The 25861-nt window shown below is 45.1% G+C and overlaps 1 protein-coding gene across 1 annotated transcript in view; it reads right to left on the bottom strand.

The window, feature by feature from the left end:
* Window positions 1-3570: 3570 nt before the first annotated feature.
* Window positions 3571-25861, bottom strand: part of LOC138368564 (uncharacterized) — a 164324-nt gene continuing 142033 nt past the window's right edge. The window contains exon 4 of the mRNA XM_069331087.1: window positions 3571-3674. Coding sequence (XP_069187188.1) covers window positions 3571-3674 — 104 coding nt within the window. The remainder of the gene's footprint in view (window positions 3675-25861) is intronic.

Raw genomic sequence — 25861 nt, forward strand, 5'->3', positions numbered from 1 at the left:
TTTGTTCTGCCTGCATAAACTACACATCTGTTCTACCTGCATAAACTACACATCTGTTCTGCCTGCATAAACTACACATCTGTTCTACCTGCATAAACTACACATCTGTTCTACCTGCATAAACTACACATCTGTTCTGCCTGCATAAACTACACATCTGTTCTACCTGCATAAACTACACATCTGTTCTACCTGCATAAACTACACATCTGTTCTACCTGCATAAACTACACCTCTGTTCTACCTGCATAAACTACACATCTGTTCTGCCTGCATAAACTACACATCTGAAGGAAAGCTGAAGGAATGGTTGAAAAAAATGGTTGTTAGAGTTTAAGCCGAGCAAATGTAATGTAATGAAGATAGGTATAGGGAGCAGGAGACCAGATACAAGGTACCATTAGAAGGATGAAATACTTCAAGATTCAGAAAGAGGGAAGGACCTGGGGTTGATATCACGCCAGACCTGTCCTTTACAGCCCTTATCAAGAGGATAACATCAGCGGCATATGCCAGATTGGTAAGCATAAGAACGGCCTTTAGAAATTTCTGTAAGGAATCATTCAGAACTTTGTTAACCACATATGTCCGACAAATCCTGGAGTATGTGGCTCCAGCATGGAGTCCATATCTAGTCAAGCATAAGACTAAGCTGGAAAAGGTTCAAAGGTTTGTCAGCAGACTAGTACCCGAAATAAGGGGTATGAGGTAGGAGAGACTCTGGGAACTAAACCTCACGTCGCTGGAAGCTAAAAAAGTTAGAAGGAACATGATCACCACATATAAGATTTTCATAGGAATTGATAGGGCAGATAAAGACAGGCTATTTAACATAATTGGCACACTCACTAGGGGGACACAGGTGGAAATTGAGTGCCCAAATGTGCCATTGAGACGTTAGAAAGAATTTTTTCAGTGTCAGAGTAGTTGACAAGTGGAATGCATAAGTGATGTGGTGGAGGCAGACTCCATACACAGTTTCAAGTGTAGATATGACAGAGTCCAATAGACTCAGGAACCTGTACATTCGTTGATTGACAGTTGAGAGGTGTGAACAAAGAACCAGAGCTCAACCCCCGCTAGCACATCTAGGTAACTAGGTAAGTACATCTGTCCTGTTTGCATAAACTATACATCTGTATTGCCTGCATAAATTGACCCTCCATGTCACCTGCATAAATTGACCCTCCATGTCACCTGCATAAATTGACCCTCCATGTCACCTGCATAAATTAACCCTCCATGTCACCTGCATAAATTGACCCTCCATGTCACCTTCATAAATTGACCCTCCATGTCACCTGTATAAACTGACCCTCCATGTCACCTGTATAAACTGACCCTCCATGTCACCTGTATAAATTGACCCTCCATGTCACCTGCATAAACTGACCCTCCATGTCACCTGCATAAACTGACCCTCCATGTCACCTGCATAAACTGACCCTCCATGTCACCTGCATAAACTGACCCTCCATGTCACCTGCATAAACTGACCCTCCATGTCACCTGCATAAACTGACCATCCATGTCACCTGCATAAACTGACCCTCCATGTCACCTGCATAAACTGACCCTCCATGTCACCTGCATAAACTGACCATCCATGTCACCTGCATAAACTGACCATCCATGTCACCTGTATATTCTGACCATCCATGCCACCTGTATAAACTGACCATCCATGCCACCTGTATATACTGACCATCCATGCCACCTGTATAAACTGACCATCCATGCCACCTGTATATTCTGACCATCCATGCCACCTGTATAAACTAACCATCCATGCCACCTGTATATTCTGACCATCCATGCCACCTGTATAAACTAACCATCCATGCCACCTGTATATACTGACCATCCATGTCACCTGCATAAACTAACCATCCATGCCACCTGTATAAACTGACCATCCATGCCACCTGTATAAACTAACCATCCATGCCACCTGTATATACTGACCATCCATGTCACCTGCATAAACTAACCATCCATGCCACCTGTATAAACTGACCATCCATGCCACCTGTATATTCTGACCATCCATGCCACCTGTATAAACTAACCATCCATGCCACCTGTATATTCTGACCATCCATGCCACCTGTATAAACTGACCATCCATGCCACCTGTATATACTGACCATCCATGCCAACTGTATATACTGATCATCCATGCCGGATGTATAAACTAACCATCCATGCCGGCTGTATAAACTAACCATCCATGCCACCTGTATAAACTGACCATCCATGTCACCTGCATAAACTGACCATCCATGCCACCTGTATAAACTGACCATCCATGCCACCTGTATAAACTGACCATCCATGCCACCTGTATATACTGACCATCCATGCCACCTGTATAAACTGACCATCCATGCCACCTGTATATTCTGACCATCCATGCCACCTGTATAAACTGACCATCCATGCCACCTGTATATTCTGACCATCCATGCCACCTGTATAAACTGACCATCCATGCCACCTGTATATACTGACCATCCATGCCGGATGTATAAACTAACCATCCATGCCGGATGTATAAATAACCATCCATGCCGGCTGTACAAACTGACCATCCATGCTACCTGTATATACTGACCATCCATGCCACCTGTATAAACTGACCATCCATGCCACCTGTATATACTGACCATCCATGCCACCTGTATAAACTGACCATCCATGCCACCTGTATATTCTGACCATCCATGCCACCTGTATAAACTGACCATCCATGCCACCTGTATATTCTGACCATCCATGCCACCTGTATAAACTGACCATCCATGCCACCTGTATATACTGACCATCCATGCCGGATGTATAAACTAACCATCCATGCCGGATGTATAAACTGACCATCCATGCCACCTGTATATACTGACCATCCATGCCACCTGTATAAACTGACCATCCATGCCACCTGTATATACTGACCATCCATGCCACCTGTATAAACTGACCATCCATGCCACCTGTATAAACTGACCATCCATGCCACCTGTATAAACTGACCATCCATGCCACCTGTATATACTGACCATCCATGCCACCTGTATAAACTGACCATCCATGCCACCTGTATATTCTGGCCATCCATGCCACCTGTATAAACTGACCATCCATGCCACCTGTATATACTGACCATCCATGCCACCTGTATAAACTGACCATCCATGCCACCTGTATAAACTGACCATCCATGCCACCTGTATAAACTGACCATCCATGCCACCTGTATATACTGACCATCCATGCCACCTGTATATACTGACCATCCATGCCGGCTGTATACACTGACCATCCATGCCACCTGTATATACTGACCATCCATGCCACCTGTATATACTGACCATCCATGCCACCTGTATATACTGACCATCCATGCCACCTGTATATACTGACCATCCATGCCACCTGTATATACTGACCATTCATGCCACCTGTATATACTGATCATCCATGCCACCTGTATATACTGACCATTCATGCCACCTGTATATACTGACCATCCATGCCGCCTGTATAAACACTATCAATGTTAAGAGAAGCGCCTCACCAGTGGTTCATGCTGGGAATGACGGGGCTGCCACGCTGGCCGATCATACAGTAGGTGGAGGTGATGAAGGTCTGCCGGGCCTTGTAAACATCGCACCTGCCTGCCTCAACCATCGTCCAAGAAAGGTATACGACACTCGTTATTAACAGCAGTGAAACACAATAAGTTTATAAGAAGCTTGAAAATCTATTGTAACAATAGATCTTTTGTGTTTTTTCTCTAAATACTTATATTTGAAATTGTCTATCATACTTATATTTAAAACTGTGTATGGAGTCAGCCTCCACCATATCACTTCCTAATGCATTCCATTTATTAACTACTCTGACACTAAAAAAGTTCTTTCTAACGTCTCTGTGGCTCATCTGGGTACTAAGTTTCCACCTGTGTCCCCTTGTTCGTGTTCCACCCGTGCTGATGGTTATGTCTTTGTCCACCCTGTCAATTCCCCTGAGAATTTTGTAGGTGTTTATCATGTCTTCCCTTACTCTTCGGTTTTCCAGGGACGTGAGGTTCAGCTCCTTTAGCCTTTCCTCATAGCTCAGTCCTCTCAATTCTGGGACGAGTCTGGTGGCATATCGCTGAATCTTTTCTAACTTTGTCTTGTGTTTAACTAGGTATGAACTCCAGGCTGGAGCTGCATATTCCAGGATTGGTCTAACATGAGTGGTATACAGGGTCCTGAATGATTCCATATACAAGTTTCTAAAGGCAGTTCTTATGTTGGCTACCATAGCATATGCCGTGGATGATATCCTTTTGATGTGGGCTTATGGGGACAGGTTCGGTGTGATATCAACCCTCAGATCTTTCACTTTATATGACTCTTGCCGGATTTCACCTCCCAGATGGTACCTTGTGTTCAGCCTTCTGCTCCCTTCGCCTAATTTCATTACTTTACAAGTTTTTGAGATGAACTTTAGCAACGATTTTCTAGACCATTCCTCCAGTTTGTCCAAGAAATCTTGTAGTCTCTGTCTATCTTCATCTGTCTTCATTCTTCTCATAATTTTTGAATCATCAGCAAGCATTGAGATGAATGAGTCTATATCCTCCGGAAGATCGTTTACATTTATTAGAAACAGGACGGGACAAAGTACTGAGCCCCATGGGACTCCGCTGGTGACATCTCGTCAATCTAATATCTCGCCCCTCACAGTTACTCGCGGTTTCCTGTTGCTTAAATACTCCCTTACCCACTGGAGCAACATCCCTTTTGCTCCTGCCTCTTGCTCCAACTCTTTTAACAGCCATTTATGGGGTACTGGGTCAAAGACTTTCGAGCAGTCTAGGAAAATGCAGTCTGCCTGCCCTTCTTTTTCTTGACTAATTTTTGTTGCCTGGTCACAGAATTCTATTAAACCTGTGAGGCACGATTTACCATCTCTGAACCCATGTTGGTGATGTGTTACAAAGCTATTTCCTTCCAGATGCTCTACAAGCCTTTTCCTCATGATCTTCTCCATCACCTAGCATGGTATCCGTGTTAGGGAAACTGGCCTGTATTTCAGTGCCTCTTGCCTGTCACCCTTCCTGAATATTGGGACTATGTTAGCTGCCTTCCAACTTTCTGGGAGGTCTCCTGTTTCCAGTGACCTGTGATACACCAAAGAGAGTGGCACACTTAGTGCTTCTGCACCTTCCTTTAGTATCCATGGCGAGATTCGGTCTGGCCCAACAGCCTTTGTCACATTCAGCTCTACCCGATTCCTTTTGACCTCATCACTGGTAAGGTCAAAATCCTCCAAGGTTGCTTGGTTTGCCTCCTCCTCATTTAGTGCAGGGGTTTCTCCGTGTTCTTTTGTGAAAACCTCCTGGAATCTCTTGTTAAGTTCTTCAAACACCTCCTTGTCATTATCTGTGTATCTGTTCTTCCCTTTTCTCAGTTTCATCACTTGTTTCTTCACTGTTGTTTTCCTCCTGATGTGGCTGTGGAGCAGTTTTGGCTCGGTCTTGGCTTTACTCACGATGTTATTTTCATACTGTGTCTGCTTCCCTCCTCACTCTGATGTACTCATTTCTGGCCCTCTGGTATCTCTCCCTGCTCTCTGGTGATCTGTTATTTCTGTAGTTCCTCCATGTTCTTTTACTCAGTTCCTTTGCTACCTTACATTCCTGGTTGAACCATAGATTCTTCTGTTGCTTTCACTTTTCTCCTTTTGGACTGGGATAAACCTATCTGCAGCTTCCTGGAACTTCTGGGTGGCATAATTCATCATATCCTGTAGTCTTGTCTCTATGTTCTGTTTCCTATGGTATTCCCCTTAGGAAGTTCCTCATCTCGTCATATTTTCCTCTTCGGTAGTTTAGTCTTTTCCCTTCCGATCCTATCCTTGGATAGGTTATCCAAAGGATGGGATATCCCATTCTTGTATTTGTGTACTCACCTAATTGTACTCACCTAATTGTGTTTGTGGGGGTTGAGATCTGGCTCTTTGGTCCCGCCTCTCAACCATCAATCAACATGTGTACAGGTTCCTGAGCCTATTGGGCTCTATCATATCTACACTTGAACCTGTGTATGGAGTCGACAGCCTCCAACACATCACTTCCTAATGCATTCCATTTGTTAATCACTCTGACACTAAAAAAGTTCTTTCTAATATCTATGTGGCTCATTTGGGTGCTCAGTTTCCACCTGTGTCCCCTAGTGCGTGTGCCCCTTGTGTTAAATAGCCTGTCTTTATCTACCCTATCAATTCCCTTGAGAATCTTGAATGTAGTGATCATGTCCCCCCTAACTCTTCTGTTTTCCAGCGAAGTGAGATTCAATTCCCGCAGTCTCTCCTCGTAGCTCATACCTCTCAGCTTGGGTACTAGTCTGGTGGCAAATCTTTGAACCTTTTCCAGTTTAGTCTTATCCTTGACTAGATATGGATACCATGCTGGGGCTGCATACTCCAGAATTGGCCTGACATATGTGGTATACAAAGTTCTGAATGATTCTTTACACAAATTTCTGAATGCCGTTCGTATGTTGGCCAGCCTGGCATATGCCGCTGATGTTATCCTCTTGATATGTGCTGCAGGAGACAGGTCTGGCGTGATATCAATTCCCAAGTCTTTTTCTTTCTCTGACTCCTGAAGGATTTCCTCTCCCAGATGATACCTTGTATTTGGCCTCCTGCTCCCTACACCTATCTTCATTACATTACATTTGGTTGGGTTGAACTCTCACAACCACTTGTTCGACTTTTCCTTCAGTTTGTCTAGGTCTTCTTGAAGCCTCAAACAGTCCTCTTCTGTCTTAATCCTTCTCATAATTTTGGCATCATCCGCAAACATTGAGAGAAATGAATCTATACCCTCCAGGAGATCATTTACATATATCAGAAACAAGATAGGTCCGAGAACAGAGCCCTGTGGGACTCCACTGGTGACTTCACGCCAATTAGAGGTCTCACCCCTCACCGTTACTCTCTGCTTCCTATTGCTTAGGTACTCCCTTATTCACTGGAGCACCTTACCAGCTACACCTGCCTGTCTCTCCAGCTTATGTACCAGCCTCTTATGCAGTACTGTGTCAAAGGCTTTCCGACAATCCAAGAAAATGCAGTCTGCCCAGCCCTCTCTTTCTTTCTTAATCTGCATCACCTGGTCATAGAATTCTATAAAGCCAGTCAGGCAAGATTTACCCTCCCTGAACCCATGTTGTCGATTTGTCACAAAGTCCCTTCTCTCCAGATGTGCTACCAGGTTTTTTCTCACGATCTTCTCCATCACCTTGCATGGTATACAAGTCAAGGATACTGGCCTGTAGTTCAGTGCCTCTTGCCTGTCGCCCTTTTTGTATATTGGGACCACATTTGCCATCTTCCATATTTCTGGTAGGTCTCCCGTCTCCAGTGACCTACTATACACTATGGAGAGTGGCAAGCAAAGTGCCTCTGCACACTCTATCAGTACCCATGGCGAGATCCCGTCTGGACCAACAGCCTTTCTAACATCCAGATCCAGCAGGTGTCTCTTGACCTCCTCTCTCGTAATTTCAAACTCTTCCAAGGCCGCCTGGTTTACGTTCCTTTTTCCTAGCACAGTGACCTCACCTTGTTCTGTTGTGAAGACCTCTTGGAACCTCTTGTTGAGTTCATCACACACCTCTTTGTCATTCTCTGTATACCTGTCCTTGCCTGTTCTAAGTTTCACTACCTGTTCTTTCACTGTTGTTTTCCTTCTGATGTGACTGTGGAGTAGCTTTGGTTCGGTCTTGGCTTTGTTTGCTATATCATTTTCATAACTTTTATCTGCTTCTCTTCTCACCCTGACATACTCATTCCTGGTTCTCTGGTATCTCTCTCTCCTTTCTGGTGTTCTGTTATTCCGGAAGTTCCTCCATGCCCTTTTGTTCAGTTTCTTTGCTTCCATACATGCCCTATTATACCATGGATTCTTTTTTTGTTTCTCGGATTTTTCCCTTTGGGCCGGGATGTATCTGCTTACTGCCTCCTGACACTATTGGGTGACATAGTCCATCATATCTTGTACAGACCTAGCTCTGAGGACTGTGTCCCAAGGTATTTCCCTTAGGAAGCTTCTCATCTCCTCATAATTTCCCTTTCGGTATGCCAGCGTTTTGTTTCCTAGTTCTTTTTCGGGGGGGATAATTCCGAGCTCTACCAGGTACTTAAAGTTCAATACACTGTGATCACTCATTCCCAAGGGTGCTTCCATCTTGACTTCCCTTATATCCCACTCATTTACGGTAAATATCAGATCAAGCATTGCTGGTTCATCCTCTCCTCTCATTCTTGTTGGATCCTTGATGTGCTGGCTTAGAAAGTTTCTCTTTGCCACGTCCAGTAGCTTAGCTCTCCATGTTTCTGGTCCTCCATGCGGGTCTCTGTTCTCCCAATCTATCTTCCCATGGTTGAAGTCTCCCATGATTAGTAGTCCAGATCCATTCCTGGTAGCAACAGAAGCTGCTCTCTCTATTATGTTAATGGTGGCCATATTGTTTCTATCATATTACTGTCTGGGTCTTCTGTCATTTGGTGGTGGATTATATATAACTACGACTATAATTTTTTGCCCTCCAGTTGTTATTGTTCCTATTATGTAGTCACTGAAACCTTCACATCCCTGAACAACCAACTCCTCAAAATCCCAGCCTTTCTTACCAGCAGAGCTACACCACCACCACCTCTTCCTTCTCTCTCTTTCCTCATAACATAATAGTCCTGTGGGAACACTGCATTTGTTATTGTTTTCGTCAGCTTTGTTTCTGTGAGAGCTATTATGCCTGGGTTTTCCTCTAGTACCCATTCTCCAAGTTCATTTGCCTTATTTGTAATACCATCTATGTTAGTGTACATTGCCTTGAGGCTCACTTTCTTCTGTCCCTTCTCAAATCTCCTCCTTGGTGAATGTTCTGCTGGTGGAGGAAGCTGTGCCATGGGTGCGAGGATTTGTGAGGTGGATGCCAGGGTTGCAGAGGATACTGGGATGAGGGGTTGGGGGTCAAGTGAAGGGGGAAGGACAGGGAGGGTATGGGGTGAATGGGGTGGGAGGACAGAAAGGAAAGGGGGGTTTTCTATGCAGAGGAGGGTGGTAGGGTTGCCCTCTCTGCTCGTGTTACTGGGTAGCTGGTTGTGGGTTCCCCCCTCGCCTCTGGGGGTGATGTGTTGGGAGCTGTGATTTCCTGGTTTCCCCCTCTCGCCCTGCACTTCTTCGTTGCTTCTGCCGCCATGGCCCTCTCCTCCCTCGTCATGTCCCTCTGGAGGAATACTTTTTTTAATTCTCCCACATGTTGCAGGTGGCTTTTCCTTGTTAGAATCGTGTCCTTTGTGTTCTCGTTTGAAAACACTATCTTTAACACACGGTCTCGGTCTTTTTTGTACCAGCCTAACCTGAAAACCTTCTCAATGCTATGCTCAGCCCCTTCCATGTCTAGTGCCTTCAGTATTTCATTCACTGCCGTTTTGTCCTTATCATTCCACTCTTTCCTATTAGAGCCTTCCTGCTCTTTAATACCTACAGCTATCACTGCTCTTTTCCTTTCCAGCAGCTGGGTAGTGGAGTGTGCCGCTTCCTGTGAGGTGGCTGCTTTCATGGCTACCTCCATCACTGCAGACATTACTTCAGAGTTGTTTTTTAACATTTCTGCAAATGTTGCTTTTAATGAGGCATTCTCTTCCAAAGTACTATTACCACCACCTCCCTGGGTGGTTATCTGAGTCTCAGCATCGATGCTGTTCTCTTTGAGGGCTCTAATCTCCTCCTTTGCTGTTATCAGCTCTCTGTTTAGGTTGCTTATTTCATTCTTCATTTCCTGAATCATTTCCTGCATCTCACTCTTGATGTCCTCCAGAAACTGGGCGAACATTTCCTTCATTTCGTCACCTGAACTTTTCCCTGTTTCCCTGTTGCTTCAGGCTGTCATGCTTGACCCTGTTCCTAGTTGTGCCGTGATAGGATTCGTCAGAAGGGCAGAGCGGGGTGGGGGAGAGAGAGATAGAAAGGGAGAGAGAGAGAGAGAGAGAGAGAGAGAGAGAGAGAGAGAGAGAGAGAGAGAGAGAGAGAGAGAGATAAAGAGAGAGATAGAGAGAGGGAGGGAGGGCGAGAGATAAAGAGAGAGATAAAGAGGGAGAGAGAGAGAGAGAGAGAGAGAGAGAGAGAGAGAGAGAGAGAGAGAGAGAGAGAGAGAGAGAGAGAGAGAGAGAGAGAGAGAGAGAGAGAGAGAGAGAGAGAGAGAGAGATACAGAGAGAGATAGAGAGAGGGAGGGAGGGAGAGAGATAGAAGAGAAAGAGAGAGAGAGAGAGAGAGAGAGAGAGAGAGAGAGAGAGAGAGAGAGAGAGAGAGAGAGAGAGAGAGAGAGAGAGAGAGAGAGAGAGAGAGAGAGAGAGAGAGAGAGAGATAAAGAGAGAGGGAGAGAGAGAGAGAGAGAGATAAAGAGAGAGAGAGAGAGATAAAGTGAGAAGGAGAGAGATAGAGAGAGAGGGAGAGAGATAGAGAGAGAGGGAGAGAGAGAGAGAGAGATAAAGAGATAGAGAGGACAAAGTGGGAGAAAGAGAGAGAGAGGAGAGAGAGGGGGAGAGTATGTGTAAGGGGGATGTGGGGGACTGGGGGGTGGGGGGGGGGCGGTGGTGGCGGCCAGGTGAGGTCAGGTCAGGTCAGATACCTGGTTGATACCTGGTTGATGGGGTTCTGGGAGTTCTTCTACTCCCCAAGCCCGGCCCGAGGCCAGGCTCGAATTGTGAGAGTTTGGTCCACCAGGCTGTTGCTTGGAGCGGCCCGCAGGCCCACATACCCACCACAGCCCGGTTGGTCCGGCACTCCTTGGAGGAATAAATCTAGTTTCCTCTTGAAAATGTCCACGGTTGTTCCGGCAATATTTCTTATGCTTGCTGGGAGGACGTTGAACAACCGCGGACCTCTGATGTTTATACAGTGTTCTCTGATTGTGCCTATGGCACCTCTGCTCTTCACTGGTTCTATTCTACATTTTCTTCCATGTCGTTCACTCCAGTACGTTGTTATTTTACTGTGTAGATTTGGTACTTGGCCCTCCAGTATCTTCCAGGTGTATATTATTTGATATCTCTCTCGTCTTCTTTCTAGTGAGTACATTTGGAGGGCTTTGAGACGATCCCAATAATTTAGGTGCTTTATTGCGTCTATGTGTGCCGTATATGTTCTCTGTATTCCCTCTATTTCAGCAATCTCTCCTGCTCTGAAGGGGGAAGTGAGTACTGAGCAGTACTCAAGACGGGACAACACAAGTGACTTGAAGAGTACAACCATTGTGATGGGATCCCTGGATTTGAAAGTTCTCGTAATCCATTCTATCATTTTTCTGGCTGTCGCAATATTTGCTTGGTTATGCTCCTTAAACGTTAGGTCGTCAGACATTATTATTCCCAAATCCTTTACATGCTGTTTTCCTACTATGGGTACATTTGATTGTGTTTTGTACTCTGTATTATGTTTAAGGTCCTCATTTTTACCGTACCCGAGTACCTGGAATTTATCACTGTTAAACATCATGTTATTTTCTGATACCCAGTCGAAAACTTTATTAATATCAGCTTGAAGTTTTTCAATGTCCTCAGCCGAGGTAATTTTCATACTGATTTTTGTGTCATCTGCAAAGGATGATACGAAGCTGTGACTTGTATTTTTGTCTATATCTGATATGAGAATAAGGAAAAGCAGCGGTGCAAGGACTGTACCCTGAGGTACAGAGCTTTTCACTGCACTTGGACTAGATTTTATATGGTTGACAGTTACTCGCTGAGTCCTGTTTGACAGAAAACTGAGTATCCAGCGTCCTACTTTACCGGTTATTCCCATTGACTTCATTTTGTGTGCTATCACGCCATGGTCACATTTATCGAAAGCCTTTGCGAAGTCCGTGTATATCACATCAGCATTCTGTTTTTCTTCTAATGCCTCAGTGACTTTGTCGTAGTGCTCAAGTAGCTGTGAGAGGCACGATCTTCCCGCTCGAAATCCATGTTGGCCTGGGTTGTGAAGGTCATTGGTCGCCATGAAATTGGTGACCTGACTCCTAATCACTCTCTCAAATACTTTTATGATGTGCGATGTTAGTGCAACTGGTCTATAATTTTTTGCCAATGCTTTGCTCCCTCCCTTGTGTAGAGGAGCTATGTATGCTACTTTAAGTGCATCTGGTATCTCCCCCGTGTCCAAGCTCTTCCTCCACACTATACTGAGTGCCTGTGCTACCGGCACTTTGCATTTCTTTATAAATATTGAATTCCATGAGTCTGGACCTGAGGCCGAGTGCATGGGCATGTTTTCAATTTCTTTTTCAAAATTTAGTGCGCTCGTGTTTATATCAGTTATATTTACAGGGGTTTGAATATCCCGCATAAAGAAATTGTCTGGATCTTCCACCTTCATGTTGTTTATTGGAGTGCTAAACATGTCCTCATACTGCTTTTTTAGGATTTCACTAATTTCTTTGTCATCCTCCGTGTATGAACCTTCACTTGTACGAATAGGTCCAATACTGGCAGTGGTTTTTGCTTTTGATTTCGCATATGAGAAGAAATATTTTGGATTTTTCTTTATTTCCTGAATTGCTTTCTGTTCTAACTGCTTTTTTTCAGTTTCATATGAGTGTTTCAATTTCCGCTCGATTTCTTCAATCTCCCTATTGAAATTATTCCTTCTTTGACGGGAAATTCGTGTCTGCATAAGCAGTTCCGTTATTTTTTTTCTGCGTTTATAGTGTCGTCTGCGTTCTCTTTCTACGTTAGATCTCTTTCTGGCTTTCCTCAAAAGAACATGTTTCAGACAGACTTGATACGCTTCTGAAGTCAGTTTTTCTATTCCTTCTGTAGGACTTGTATTGTTTAGAACAGTTCCCCATGGAATGTTTGTAAGTTCCCTGTTTATTATCTCCCAGTCTATCCTTTTATTATTAAAATTGAATTTACTGAATAGCCCCTCTCGCTTTATCATCGTTTTAGGTCTATTCTGAGTATTGATGGTCGTTTGCACTTCAATGAGTTTGTGATCTGAGTATGTGGTATCTGATATCGTAATGTCTCTGATAATGTCTTCATTGTTCGTAAAGACCAGATCTAGAATATTTTCCATTGTCGTTGGCTCCGATATCTGCTGATTGAGTGAAAATTTGTCACAGAATCTAAGTAGTTCTCTAATCTGTGGTTGGTTAGGTCCTGATAGATTTCCTGGTATAATATTATTGTTTGCTATTTTCCACCTGAGACTAGGCAAGTTGAAGTCACCTAGGAAGATAATATCAGTATCGGGTTCTCCGAATTATCAAGGCTATTCTCAATTTTGCTTATCTGTTCTGTGAATTCCTCAGCCGTTGCATCTGGCAGTTTGTATATTAGTATAATCACTAAATTTATTTTCTCTATTTTTAATCCCAGTACCTCTACCACCTCATTTGTAACGTTTAGGAGCTCCGAGCATACAAGGTCTTCCCTAATATACAGACCCACTCCTCCATGTGACCTAATTTTCCTATCACACCTGTATAGGTTATATCCTGGAATCCAGATCTCACTGTCCAACATTTCCCCTGCATGGGTTTCTGTGAAAGCTCCAAATACTGCATTTGACTCCGTGAGGAGGCCATTTATGAACTGTACTTTGTTGTTTGTTCTTGTTTTCAGTCCTTCTATGTTGGCAAAGACGAATGAGGTTACTCTATTAGTGATAGTTTGAATGGGAGACTTTTTCGGCAAGTCCATTATTCGTGGACATAATGAGTTTGTTCTGACCAATACTGATTGTTGTAGGGCAGTTTTCTGTCGTAGTTGTAGTTCCCTTTCGGTGGGTAATTGTATCTGTAATTCTGGAATGCAAGTGGATCTGGCATCCAGTTCCATACACTCTCCATGCTGCTCCTTTTGAATTCTCTGCCGGTCTGGTATAAAAAATTTATAGAGTTTCCTCCAAATTCATTATCCTGCTTGCCACTCTTTATGTAGCGTTCCGTGCCTTTCACGTGAAAGTGTGGGCAGCTAAGGTCATAGCATTTTCTGTCCTCCAGTGAGGTTTGGCACATGTCAGGATGGAAAAACCTACATATTGATCCAAATCGACACTCACCTTTCCTAAGCATATTTAAACATTTTTTGGGATGTTGGTAACTGCATTCTAATCCTTTCTTATTACCAGCATATCTATGTCTGCATATGCCCTTTGCATAAAATTTGCATAAGTCTGTCCTTCTGTTCTGATTTGCTCTATCGAGAACCGTCGTGGTGTCTGTACCTATCGAGCTGTCAGTGCTGTCTGGTACACTTTCTAGTTTACTGTCATCTACATCCTGGCCTATTGAGTCAGAGTTTACAACTTCCTGAGTTTCAGCCTCAGTTTCATCCCTGACTATAGCCTCCGCCCCTGGTATATTAGAATTGTTGTTCCTTTCCCACTCCTTCTGGATGGCTGGTAGGCTTCCAATGAATGATGTTTTCCGATCATGCGTCATGTTATCTAGAAGGTTTTTTAGGATATTCCCAGCTGGCAGGTCATTTTTACACACCCAGAGCAAGTGGCCAGCTCTCAGTGCCGTAGTGTTACTCACTCCTGTACAAGCCGAATGGAATCTAGTCTTACAGATATAACATTCAATTCCCGTTACCTTCGTCTTTAAGAAGTTGTTACAGTGGCCACAAATTTGTTTATTTACTCCCATATTGCCTTGTTTTGTTGTATATATCTATATATTTATAATATTATATGTATATTGTATATTTGTAACAATATATATGTATATATATTTATATGTTTAATATTTATAATATTATATGTATACCGTATATTTGTAATATTATGTATGTTATTTTGTTCAAACTTTATGGCAGGTACTTAGCGTAGGTAGCGAGGCTGGTCCCCGGTCAGTACAGGTGACCTCTTGTGGCCCAGGTTGATGTCACCAGTTTCCAGTTACCCGATTTATAACCACTGATGCCGCCTCTTGCCACTATTCTATATTTCTAGTATATTTCAGATGGGTTGTAAAAGAGGAGGTGGGGTATAGTAGGGGCTTGGCTCTTTCCAGAAAAGGTGTTAATCCTTTCTTCCCTGACTGGACGTTTGTGTGTGCCTATGTGTGTGCTTTTTTTGCGTGTGCGTGCATGCATACGTACGTGGGCGTCCGTGCGTGCGTGCGTGCGTGCGTGCGTGCGCGAGCGTGCGTGTCACGAGATCCCTTAAGTGTTACCTCTACCTAAATGAGCCACGTTGAGATTTTAAATATATATGATATCCTGAACAAGAATTTGATAATATTTTACCTCGCACTGTACACCTGATTAATTGACCAGAGAGGGGTACATACCAGTCTTCCTTTCCACTCACACAACTAGATGAGTAATGATGATGTATGGTTGACGATGGTCTCCATACATGGTCTTCCTCTGTCTGTGTGAGTTTATGTGTGTTTGTGTGAGTTTATGTGTGCTTGTGTGAGTTTATATGTGTTTGTGTGAGTTTATGTGTGTTTGTGTGAGTGAAATTACTGATAGGTAAGCACTACCACAAGTAAAGGTGTATGGATGAGTTCCAGAGGCGTGTAGGAAGAGTGAATGTAAGACAATACTGCTAGTGGTCAACAACCCTTGGGCTGTACCTGGCTATAGGCCGACCACATCAGACTTTCTCTCTCTGTGGACCGTCCAGGACGTCATCAGACGTCAAGGACCTACCGCTCCCTCTCTCTTTTTTTATAAACAATGACTTTCGTTTATAAGGAATGTTTAATGACGTGCGTATTAATGAAGTGCCTAGTGAAACTGCAAGCAAGAGCTGTTATCCAACCTCAGCTCGTCTGAAACCTGCTCCTAGAAACTCATTTGTTTCATGAGAATGTACTTTGAAACTATCACATAGGGAACTATCATCTAAGGAACCTTGTGAAACTGCAAGCAAAAGCTGTACTCCTTCCTCAGCTAGGTTGAAACCTACTCCTAGAAGACCATTTATTTCATGCTCCTGTTACATGAATCAATAGGAATAGCCTTTATTCTTTAACAACTTTTGATAACAATCATATAGGGAACAGGATGAGCCTGTAGCCAACTGAGTGCCAGAGCTTTCATGAGATCATTTGACCTGATCTCCCATGTATCAACCTGTTGAGCAAACAAGTTCCAGACGTAAGTCAGCCTAGGAGTGAATTTCCAGCATTAGACTGTTGAAGGTGGAGAGCCTAGTGTTACGGGTGGCAACTACTGGTAGTCCACGGAGTTGGGCCAGGTGCGGAACTTTGAGGATGTTGGCCTTGTACATAACAGTAAGACCAACAACGTCACGACGGTGTTGCAGGCTCTGATGTTCAGACCGTTCCCACCAGACTTGGTCATGACTAGAGATAAGCCTTCTTGTCCTTCTCTCCAATTTATTCAACAGTGTGATGAAAGAAGGGGGGTAGGTGATCCTGGAAAGGGTTGCATACTCTAGATTGAAGCGAACTTGTGTTTCATATAAGGTTCTGCACCCCATGCTGTCAAGTAGGTGTGAGATGCGCCATTGCCATCTTCTTATGTTAATGTAATCGTTCCTAGCTATGTTGCATCTGATTCTGTTGTTCTCTGTCCTTTGTCTTCTGTACTTTCTCCACTCCTGCCTGCTGGCCATTTTTGCTTCCTGACACTGTCTAATAAATCGTGGGTTCATTACCTCCTTTGCCTGTCACCTCTATATCTGATAGTCTTTCATCTAGGGGAGTTTCTTCTAACAAGGGGAGCTGCTCAAGCTCGGTTGTGAACACTCCATGGAAACTGGCCTTCAGTGCCTCGCAGATTTCCTTTTCACTTTCTGTATATGCCCCGTCTGTATTCCTTAGTCTTGTCACTTGGTCGATCATCGACGTTTTTCTTCTTTATAGCTGTGTAGTAATTTAAGTTGCTTTTTCACTTTGATGGCGATATCGTTCTCATAGTTTCTTTCCGATGTTTTTCTTATGTCCTTTGTCTTCTGTACTTCCTCCACTCCCGCCTGCTGGCCATTTTTGCTTCCTGACACTGTCTATTAAACCATGGGTTATTATATTCCCTCTTACTTTTTTCCTTTACTGTTGGTATAAATCTCTCTTCGGCCTCCTGGCATTTCCGTATGACTAGGTCCATCATATCTTGGACTGTTTTTCCTCTAATTTCTTCCTCCCACTGCACTTCTTCCAGATAGTCCCTTATACTCCTGTAGTCCCCTTTCCTGTAGTCAAATCTTCTTTCCAAGATCTCTTGTCCCATCGTCACAAGTTTGAATTCCATCATGTAGTCAAAGACTAGGACACAATGGTTGCTGGCCCCTAGATGTATTTCATGTTCCAAATTCTCAATGTCTTCTACGTTCTGGGTGAAAATCAGGTCTAATAGGCTCAGTGCATCTCCTCCTCTTTCCCTTGTGTCTTCCTTCACAAGTTGTGTTAGGAAATTCTTGTCAATAACATCTACAAACTTTGCTCCCAACGTTTCGTCCTCTCCATGGGGATTCCTTGATTCCCAATTTATCTCTCAAAGATTTAAGTCTCCCATGACCAGCAATTTCGCTATCATTCTATAAGCTAATGTTGCTGCCTTCTGCAGTTCATATATGCATGCCTGGTTGTTATCATACTCCTGCCTTGGTCTTCTACTGTTTGGTGAGGGGATTGTAGATTACCAAGATCACAATCTTCCTCCCATCTGCTGTCTTCCTCCCATCTGCTCCATGTATGGAGCTTGTGCTCTCATTGGTACCCCGATTTTCCAGGTCGTCAAACTGCCATTTCCGCTTTATTAGGAGTGCCACTCCTCCTCCCTGTCTCTGTGTCCTCTCTCTTCTTATTACCTGGAAAGATTGCATCCGAGATCATGTCATATATTTTAGTTTCAACTATTGCAACTATGTCAGGATCTGCCTCACTGTTTCTTTTATCTCTTCTGCTTTATTAGATACCCCATCAGCATTGGTGTACCAAACCTTGAAATTCTTCATGGAAACTGTGGCGGCAGAGTTCACCCTTTCTCTCGGGGACTGGGGGGGAGGGGGAACTGGGAGGCATCTGGGGGGTGAATGCGGGCTGGCGGGATCCGGGGGGTGGCTGGGGGGGGGAGGTGAATGGGGGTCTGGAGGGGGTGCTTGGGGGGCGAATGGGGGTGGGCATCTAGGAAGGTAGGTGGGAAGATCTGGAGTAGAGCCTGGGTAGGTAGGTCTGGAGTAGGAAGGGCATACTGGGTCTCAAGATTAGGTAGGGTCTGATAGGCATAGGTAGTGTGAAGTTGAGTCAGATAGAGACTGAGAGGTTGGGGGAGAGAAGGATAGAGGGGGTGGGGAAAAGAGGGGAGGATGGAGCATGGGTGGGTGAGAGTGGAAGAGACGTTGTATTAGTCAGGGGGATCTCAGGAGTATGTGTGGGCATTGAGGCAGAAGGCTGGAAGAGGGAGATAGAGGAAGAGGTGGGGGTGTCCCCCCCATCCCCCACGTCCATGTGACCCCCTCGCAAGGGGGAGGGGGTCACACTGAAGGAGAGGGGCAGAGGAGGGGTGAGGGTTGGGCGGGTTTTGGGAATTGAGGGGATGAGGGAGTCCTTGGAATGTGGGATGAAGCAGATGTATTTGAATGCAATGGGGTCAAAGGGGGCATTGTGTGTGTGTGTGTGTGTGTGTGTGTGTGTGTGTGTGTGTGTGTGTGTGTGTGTGTGTGTGTGTGTGTGTGTGTGTGTGTGTGTGTGTGTGTGTGTGTGTGTGTGTGTGTGTGTGTGTGTGTGTGTGTGTGTGTGTGTGTGTGTGTGTGTGTGTGTGTGTACTCACCTAGTTGTACTCACCTAGTTGTGTTTGCGGGGGTTGAGCTCTGGCTCTTTGGTCCCGCCTCTCAACCGTCAATCAACAGGTGTACAGATTCCTGAGCCTATCGGGCTCTGTCATATCTACACTTGAAACTGTGTATGGAGTCAGCCTCCACCACATCACCCCCTAATGCATTCCATTTGTCAACCACTCTGACACTAAAAAAGTTCTTTCTAATATCTCTGTGGCTCATTTGGGCACTCAGTTTCCACCTGTGTCCCCTTGTGCGTGTTCCCCTTGTGTTAAATAGACTGTCTTTATCTACCCTATCAATCCCCTTCAGAATCTTCAATGTGGTAATCATGTCCCCCCTAACTCTTCTGTCTTCCAGCGAAGTGAGGTTTAATTCCCGTAGTCTCTCCTCGTAGCTCATACCTCTCAGCTCGGGTACTAGTCTGGTGGCAAACCTTTGAACCTTTTCCAGTTTAGTCTTATCCTTGACTAGATATGGACTCCATGCTGGGGCTGCATACTCCAGGATTGGCCTGACATATGTGGTATACAAAGTTCTGAATGATTCTTTACACAAGTTTCTGAATGCCGTTCGTATGTTGGCCAGCCTGGCATATGCCGCTGATGTTATCCGCTTGATATGTGCTGCAGGAGACAGGTCTGGCGTGATATCAACCCCCAAGTCTTTTTCCTTCTCTGACTCCTGAAGAATTTCCTCTCCCAGATGATACCTTGTATCTGGCCTCCTGCTCCCTACACCTATCTTCATTACATTACATTTGGTTGGGTTAAACTCTAACAACCATTTGTTCGACCATTCCTTCAGCTTGTCTAGGTCTTCTTGAAGCCTCAAACAGTCCTCTTCTGTTTTAATCCTTCTCATAATTTTAGCATCGTCCGCAAACATTGAGAGAAATGAATCGATACCCTCCGGGAGATCATTTACATATATCAGAAACAAGATAGGACCGAGTACAGAGCCCTGTGGGACTCCACTGGTGACTTCACGCCAATCGGAGGTCTCACCCCTCACCGTAACTCTCTGCTTCCTATTGCTTAGATACTCCCTTATCCACTGGAGCACCTTACCAGCTACACCTGCCTGTCTCTCCAGCTTATGTACCAGCCTCTTATGCGGTACTGTGTCAAAGGCTTTCCGACAATCCAAGAAAATGCAGTCCGCCCAGCCCTCTCTTTCTTGCTTAATCTGTGTCACCTGATCGTAGAATTCTATCAAGCCTGTAAGGCAAGATTTACCCTCCCTGAATCCATGTTGGCGATTTGTCACGAAGTCCCTTCTCTCCAGATGTGTTACCAGGTTTTTTCTCACGATCTTCTCCATCACCTTGCATGGTATACAAGTCAAGGACACTGGCCTGTAGTTCAGTGCCTCTTGTCTGTCGCCCTTTTTGTATATTGGGACCACATTCGCCGTCTTCCATATTTCTGGTAGGTCTCCCGTCTCTAGTGATTTACTATACACTATGGAGAGTGGCAAGCAAAGTGCCTCTGCACACTCTTTCAGTACCCATGGTGAGATCCCATCTGGACCAACCGCCTTTCTAACATCCAGATCCAGCAGGTGTCTCTTGACCTCCTCTCTCATAATTTCGAACTCCTCCAAGGCCGCCTGGTTTACCTCCCTTTCTCCTAGCACAGTGACCTCACCCTGTTCTATTGTGAAGACCTCCTGGAACCTCTTGTTGAGTTCCTCACACACCTCTCTGTCATTCTCTGTATACCTGTCCTCGCCTGTTCTAAGTTTCAATACCTGTTCTTTCACTGTTGTTTTCCTTCTGATGTGACTGTGGAGTAGCTTTGGTTCGGTCTTGGCTTTGTTTGCTATATCATTTTCAAAATTTTTCTCTGCTTCTCTTCTCACCCTGACGTACTCATTCCTGGTTCTCTGGTATCTCTCCCTGCTTTCTGGTGTTCTGTTATTCCGGAAGTTCCTCCACGCCTTTTTGTTCAGTTTCTTCGCTTCCATACATGCCCTATTATACCATGGATTCTTCTGTTGCTTCTCGGATTTTTCCCTTTGGGCCGGGATGAACCTGTTTACTGCCTCCTGACACTTTTGGGTAACATAGTCCATCATACCCTGTACAGACTTGTCTCTGAGGTCTGTGTCCCAAGGTATTTCACTTAGGAAACTTCTCATCTGTTCATAATTCCCCTTTCGGTATGCCAGCCTTTTGATTCCTAGTTCTTTTTGGGGGGAGATAAGTCCTAGCTCTACCAGGTACTCAAAGTTCAATACACTGTGGTCACTCATTCCCAAGGGCGCTTCCATCTTAACTTCCCTTATATCCCATTCATTTAGGGTAAATATCAAATCAAGCATTGCTGGTTCATCTTCTCCTCTCATTCTTGTTGGCTCTTTGGTATGCTGGCTTAGAAAGTTTCTTGTTGCCACGTCCAGCAGCTTAGCTCTCCATGTTTCTGGTCCTCCATGCGGGTCTCTGTTCTTCCAATCTATCTTCCCATGGTTGAAGTCTCCCATAATTAGTAGTCCAGATCCATTCCTGCTAGCAACAGAAGCTGCTCTTTCTATTATGTTAATGGTGGCCATGTTGTTTCTATCATATTCCTGTCTAGGTCTTCTGTCATTTGGTGGTGGATTATATATGACTGCGACTATAATTTTTTTCCCTCCATTTGTTACAGTACCTGCTATGTAGTCACTGAAACCTTCACAGCCCTGAATATCCATCTCCTCAAAATCCCAGCCTTTTCTTACCAGCAGAGCTACACCACCTCCACCTCTTCCTTCCTTCTCTTTCCGCATAACATAATAGTCCTGTGGAAACACTGCATTTGTTATTGTTTTCCTGATCTTTGTTTCTGTGAGGGCTATTATGTCTGGGTTTTCCTCTAGTACCAGTTCTCCAAGCTCATTTGCTTTATTTGTAATTCCATCTATGTTAGTGTACATCGCTTTGAGGCTCACTTTCTTCTGTCCCTTCTCAAATCGCCTCCTTGGTGAGTGTTCTGCTGGTGGGGGAGGCTGTTCCATGGGTGTGAGGACCTGTGAGGTGGGTAACAGGATCTCAGAGGATACTGGAATGAGGGGCGGGGGATCCAGTGAAGGGGGAGGGACAGGGAGGGTATGGGGTGAAAGGGGAGGGAGGACGGGAAGGAAAGGGGGGGAGGGAGGACTCGGGAGGAGGGGAGGGGTAGAAGGGTGGGGATTGGGTGTGGGGGGAGGGAGATTTGGCTGAACTTTTGAGTGGGGGCAGGGAGGGTTTGGGGTAGGGGGGTTTTCTATGCAGAGGAGGGAGGCGGGGTTGTCCTCCCTTCTGGTGTTACTGGGTAGCTGGTTGTGGGTTCCCCCCTCGCCTCTGGGGGTGTTGTGTTGGGAGCTGTGACTTCCTGGTTTTGCCCTCTCGCCCTGCGCCTCTTCCTTGCTTCTGCCGCCACGGCTCTCTCCTCCCTTGTCATGTCTCGCTGGAGGAATAGATTTTTTAATTTTCCCACGTTTTTCAGGGAGCTCTTCCTTGATAGGATCCTCTCCTTTGTGTTCTCGTTTGCAAACACTATCTTTATCATTCCGTCTCGGTCTTTGTTGTACCGGCCTAGCCTGAAAACCTTCTCAATGCTATGCTCGGCCCCTTCCATGTCTAGTGCCTTTAGTACTTCATTCACTGCTGCTTTGTCCTTGTCATTCCACTCTGTCCTATTGGTTCCTTCCTGTTCCCTAATACCCACAGCAACCACTGATCTTTTCCTTTCCAGCAGTTGGCTAGTGGAACGTGCCGCCTCCTGCGAGGTGGCTGCTTTCATGGCCACCTCCATCACTGCAGTCATTACTTCAGAGTTATTTTTTTTAGTATTTCCGCAAATGTTGCTTTTATTGTGGCATTCTCATCCAGAAAACTATTACCACCTTCTCCCTGGGTGGTTTTCTGACTCTCAGCCTCGATACCATTCTCTTTGAGGGTTCTAATCTCCTCCTTTGCTGCTGTCGCTGCTGCTCTGTGTGTGTGTGTGTGTGTGTGTGTGTGTGTGTGTGTGTGTGTGTGTGTGTGTGTGTGTGTGTGTGTGTGTGTGTGTGTGTGTGTGTGTGTGTGTGTGTGTGTGTGTGTGTGTTTGTGTGTGTGTGTGTGTGTGTGTGTGTGTGTGTGTGTGTGTGTGTGTGTGTGTGTGTGTGTGTGTGTGTGTGTGTGTGTGTGTGTGTGTGTGTGTGTGTGTGTGTGTACTCACCTAATTGTACTCACCTAATTGTGCTTGCGGGGGTTGAGCTCTGGCTCTTTGGTCCCGCCTCTCAACCGTCAATCAACTGGTGTACAGATTCCTGAGCCTATTGGGCTCTATCATATCTACATTTGAAACTGTGAATGGAGTCAGCCTCCACCACATCACTTCCTAATGCATTCCATTTGCTAACTACTCTGACACTGAAAAAGTTCTTTCTAACGTCTCTGTGGCTCATTTGGGTACTCAGCTTCCACCTGTGTCCCCTTGTTCGCGTCCCACCAGTGTTGAAAAGTTCATCCTTGTTTACCCGGTCGATTCCCCTGAGGATTTTGTAGGTTGTGATCATGTCCCCCCTTACTCTTCTGTCTTCCAGTGTCGTGAGGTGCATTTCCCGCAGCCTTTCCTCATAACTCATGCCTCTTAGTTCTGGGACTAGTCTAGTAGCATACCTTTGGACTTTTTCCAGCTTCGTCTTGTGCTTGACAAGGTACGGGCTCCATGCTGGGGCCGCATACTCCAGGATTGGTCTTACATATGTGGTGTACAAGATTCTGAATGATTCCTTACACAGGTTCCTGAACGCCGTTCTGATGTTAGCCAGCCTCGCATATGCCGCAGACGTTATTCTCTTTATGTGGGCTTCAGGAGACAGGTTTGGTGTGATATCAACTCCTAGATCTTTCTCTCTGTCTGTTTCATTAAGTACTTCATCTCCTATTCTGTATCCTGTGCCTGGCCTCCTGTTTCCACTGCCTAGTTTCATTACTTTGCATTTACTCGGGTTGAACTTCAACAGCCATTTGTTGGACCATTCACTCAGTCTATCCAGGTCATCTTGTAGCCTCCTACTATCATCCTCTGTTTCAATCCTCCTCATAATTTTTGCATCGTCGGCAAACATTGAGAGGAACGAATCTATACCCTCTGGGAGATCATTTACATATACCAGAAACAGTATAGGTCCAAGGACTGACCCCTGCGGGACTCCACTTGTGACGTCTCGCCAATCTGAGACCTCACCCCTCACACCGACTCGTTGTCTCCTGTTGCTTAGGTATTCCTCTATCCACCGGAGTACCTTCCCTCTCACTCCAGCCTGCATCTCCAACTTTCGCACTAGCCTCTTGTGTGGCACTGTATCAAAGGCTTTCTGACAATCCAAAAATATGCAGTCTGCCCACCCTTCTCTTTCTTGCCTTATTTTTGTTGCCTGGTCGTAGAATTCAAGTAACCCTGTGAGGCAGGACCTGCCATCCCTGAACCCATGTTGATGCTGTGTTACAAAGTTCCTTCGCTCCAGATGCTCCACTAGTTTTTTTCGCACAATCTTCTCCATCAGCTTGCATGGTATGCAGGTTAGGGACACTGGCCTGTAGTTCAGTGCCTCCTGTCTATCCCCTTTCTTGTATATCGGGACTACGTTAGCTGCTTTCCAAATATCTGGCAGTTCCCCTGTTGCCAGTGATTTGTTATACACTATGGAGAGTGGTAGGCTCAGTTCTCTTGCTCCTTCCTTTAGAACCCAAGGGGAGATTCCATCTGGGCCTATAGCCTTCGTCACGTCCAACTCTAGTAAACACTTCCTTACTTCCCCACTGGTAATCTCAAACTCTTCCAGTGGTTCCTGGTTAGCTATTCCCTCACTTACCTCTGGAATTTCTCCTTGTTCTAAGGTGAAGACCTCCTGGAATTTCTTATTCAATTCCTCACACACTTCCTTGTCATTTGTAGTGAATCCTTCCGCCCCTATCCTTAATCTCATAACCTGTTCCTTTACTGTTGTTTTTCTCCTAATGTGGCTATGCAACAATTTAGGCTGAGTCTTTGCCTTGCTTGCGATGTCATTTTCGTATTGTCTTTCTGCCTCTCTTCTCATCCTGACATATTCATTCCTGGCATTCTGGTATCTTTCTCTGCTCTCCAGTGTCCTGTTATTCCTATAGTTTCTCCATGCCCTTTTACTTTGCTGCTTAGCTAGCCTACATCTTTGATTAAACCATGGGTTTCTCATCTTCATTTCTCTGTTTTCCTTTTGGACTGGGACAAACTTGTTTGCTGCGTCCTTGCACTTCTGCGTGATGTAATCCATCATATCTTGGGCCGTCTTTCCCCTGAGCTCTGTTTCCCATGCTATATCTGTTAGGAATTTTCTTATCCCCTCATAGTTTCCCTTTCGGTATGCTAACCTTTTGGTTTCGGTATCCCTCCTCGAGTTCAATAACCCTTCTTCAATCAAGTACTCAAACACCAGTACACTGTGGTCGCTCATTCCTACTGGGTCCTCAAAACCGATTTCTCTTATGTCGGAGTCGTTCAGAGTGAAGACTAGGTCGAGTCTCGCTGGTTCGTCATTGCCTCTCATCCTTGTGGGTTCTCCGACATGCTGCGTTAAAAAGTTGCTTGTCACCACCTCCAATAGTTTGGCTCTCCACGTATCCTCGCCTCCATGCGGTTCCTTGTTCTCCCAGTCAATCTTTCCGTGATTGAAGTCGCCCATGATGAGCAGGTGGGATCTATTTCTACAGGCAGCAGAGGCTGCCCTCTCAATTATAGTGTTAACTGCCTTGTTGTTGTTTTCATACTCTTGACTGGGTCTCCTGTCATTTGGTGGAGGGTTGTATATTACTGCTACTACTATTCTTGGTCCTCCCATTGTTATGGTGCCTGCTATGTAGTCTCTGAACTCCTCACAGCCCGGGATGGCCATCTCCTTAAAACTCCATTCCCTTCTCATGAGTAGGGCCACTCCGCCTCCTCCTCTACCTTCCCTCTCTTTCCTTATTACTGTATACTCCTGGGGAAACACGGCATTCGTTATGATTCCAGAGAGTTTTGTTTCAGTGAGTCCGATTACATCTGGGT

This window comes from Procambarus clarkii, chromosome 25 (genome assembly GCF_040958095.1).
Source record: "Procambarus clarkii isolate CNS0578487 chromosome 25, FALCON_Pclarkii_2.0, whole genome shotgun sequence".
Lineage (NCBI taxonomy): Eukaryota > Metazoa > Arthropoda > Malacostraca > Decapoda > Cambaridae > Procambarus > Procambarus clarkii.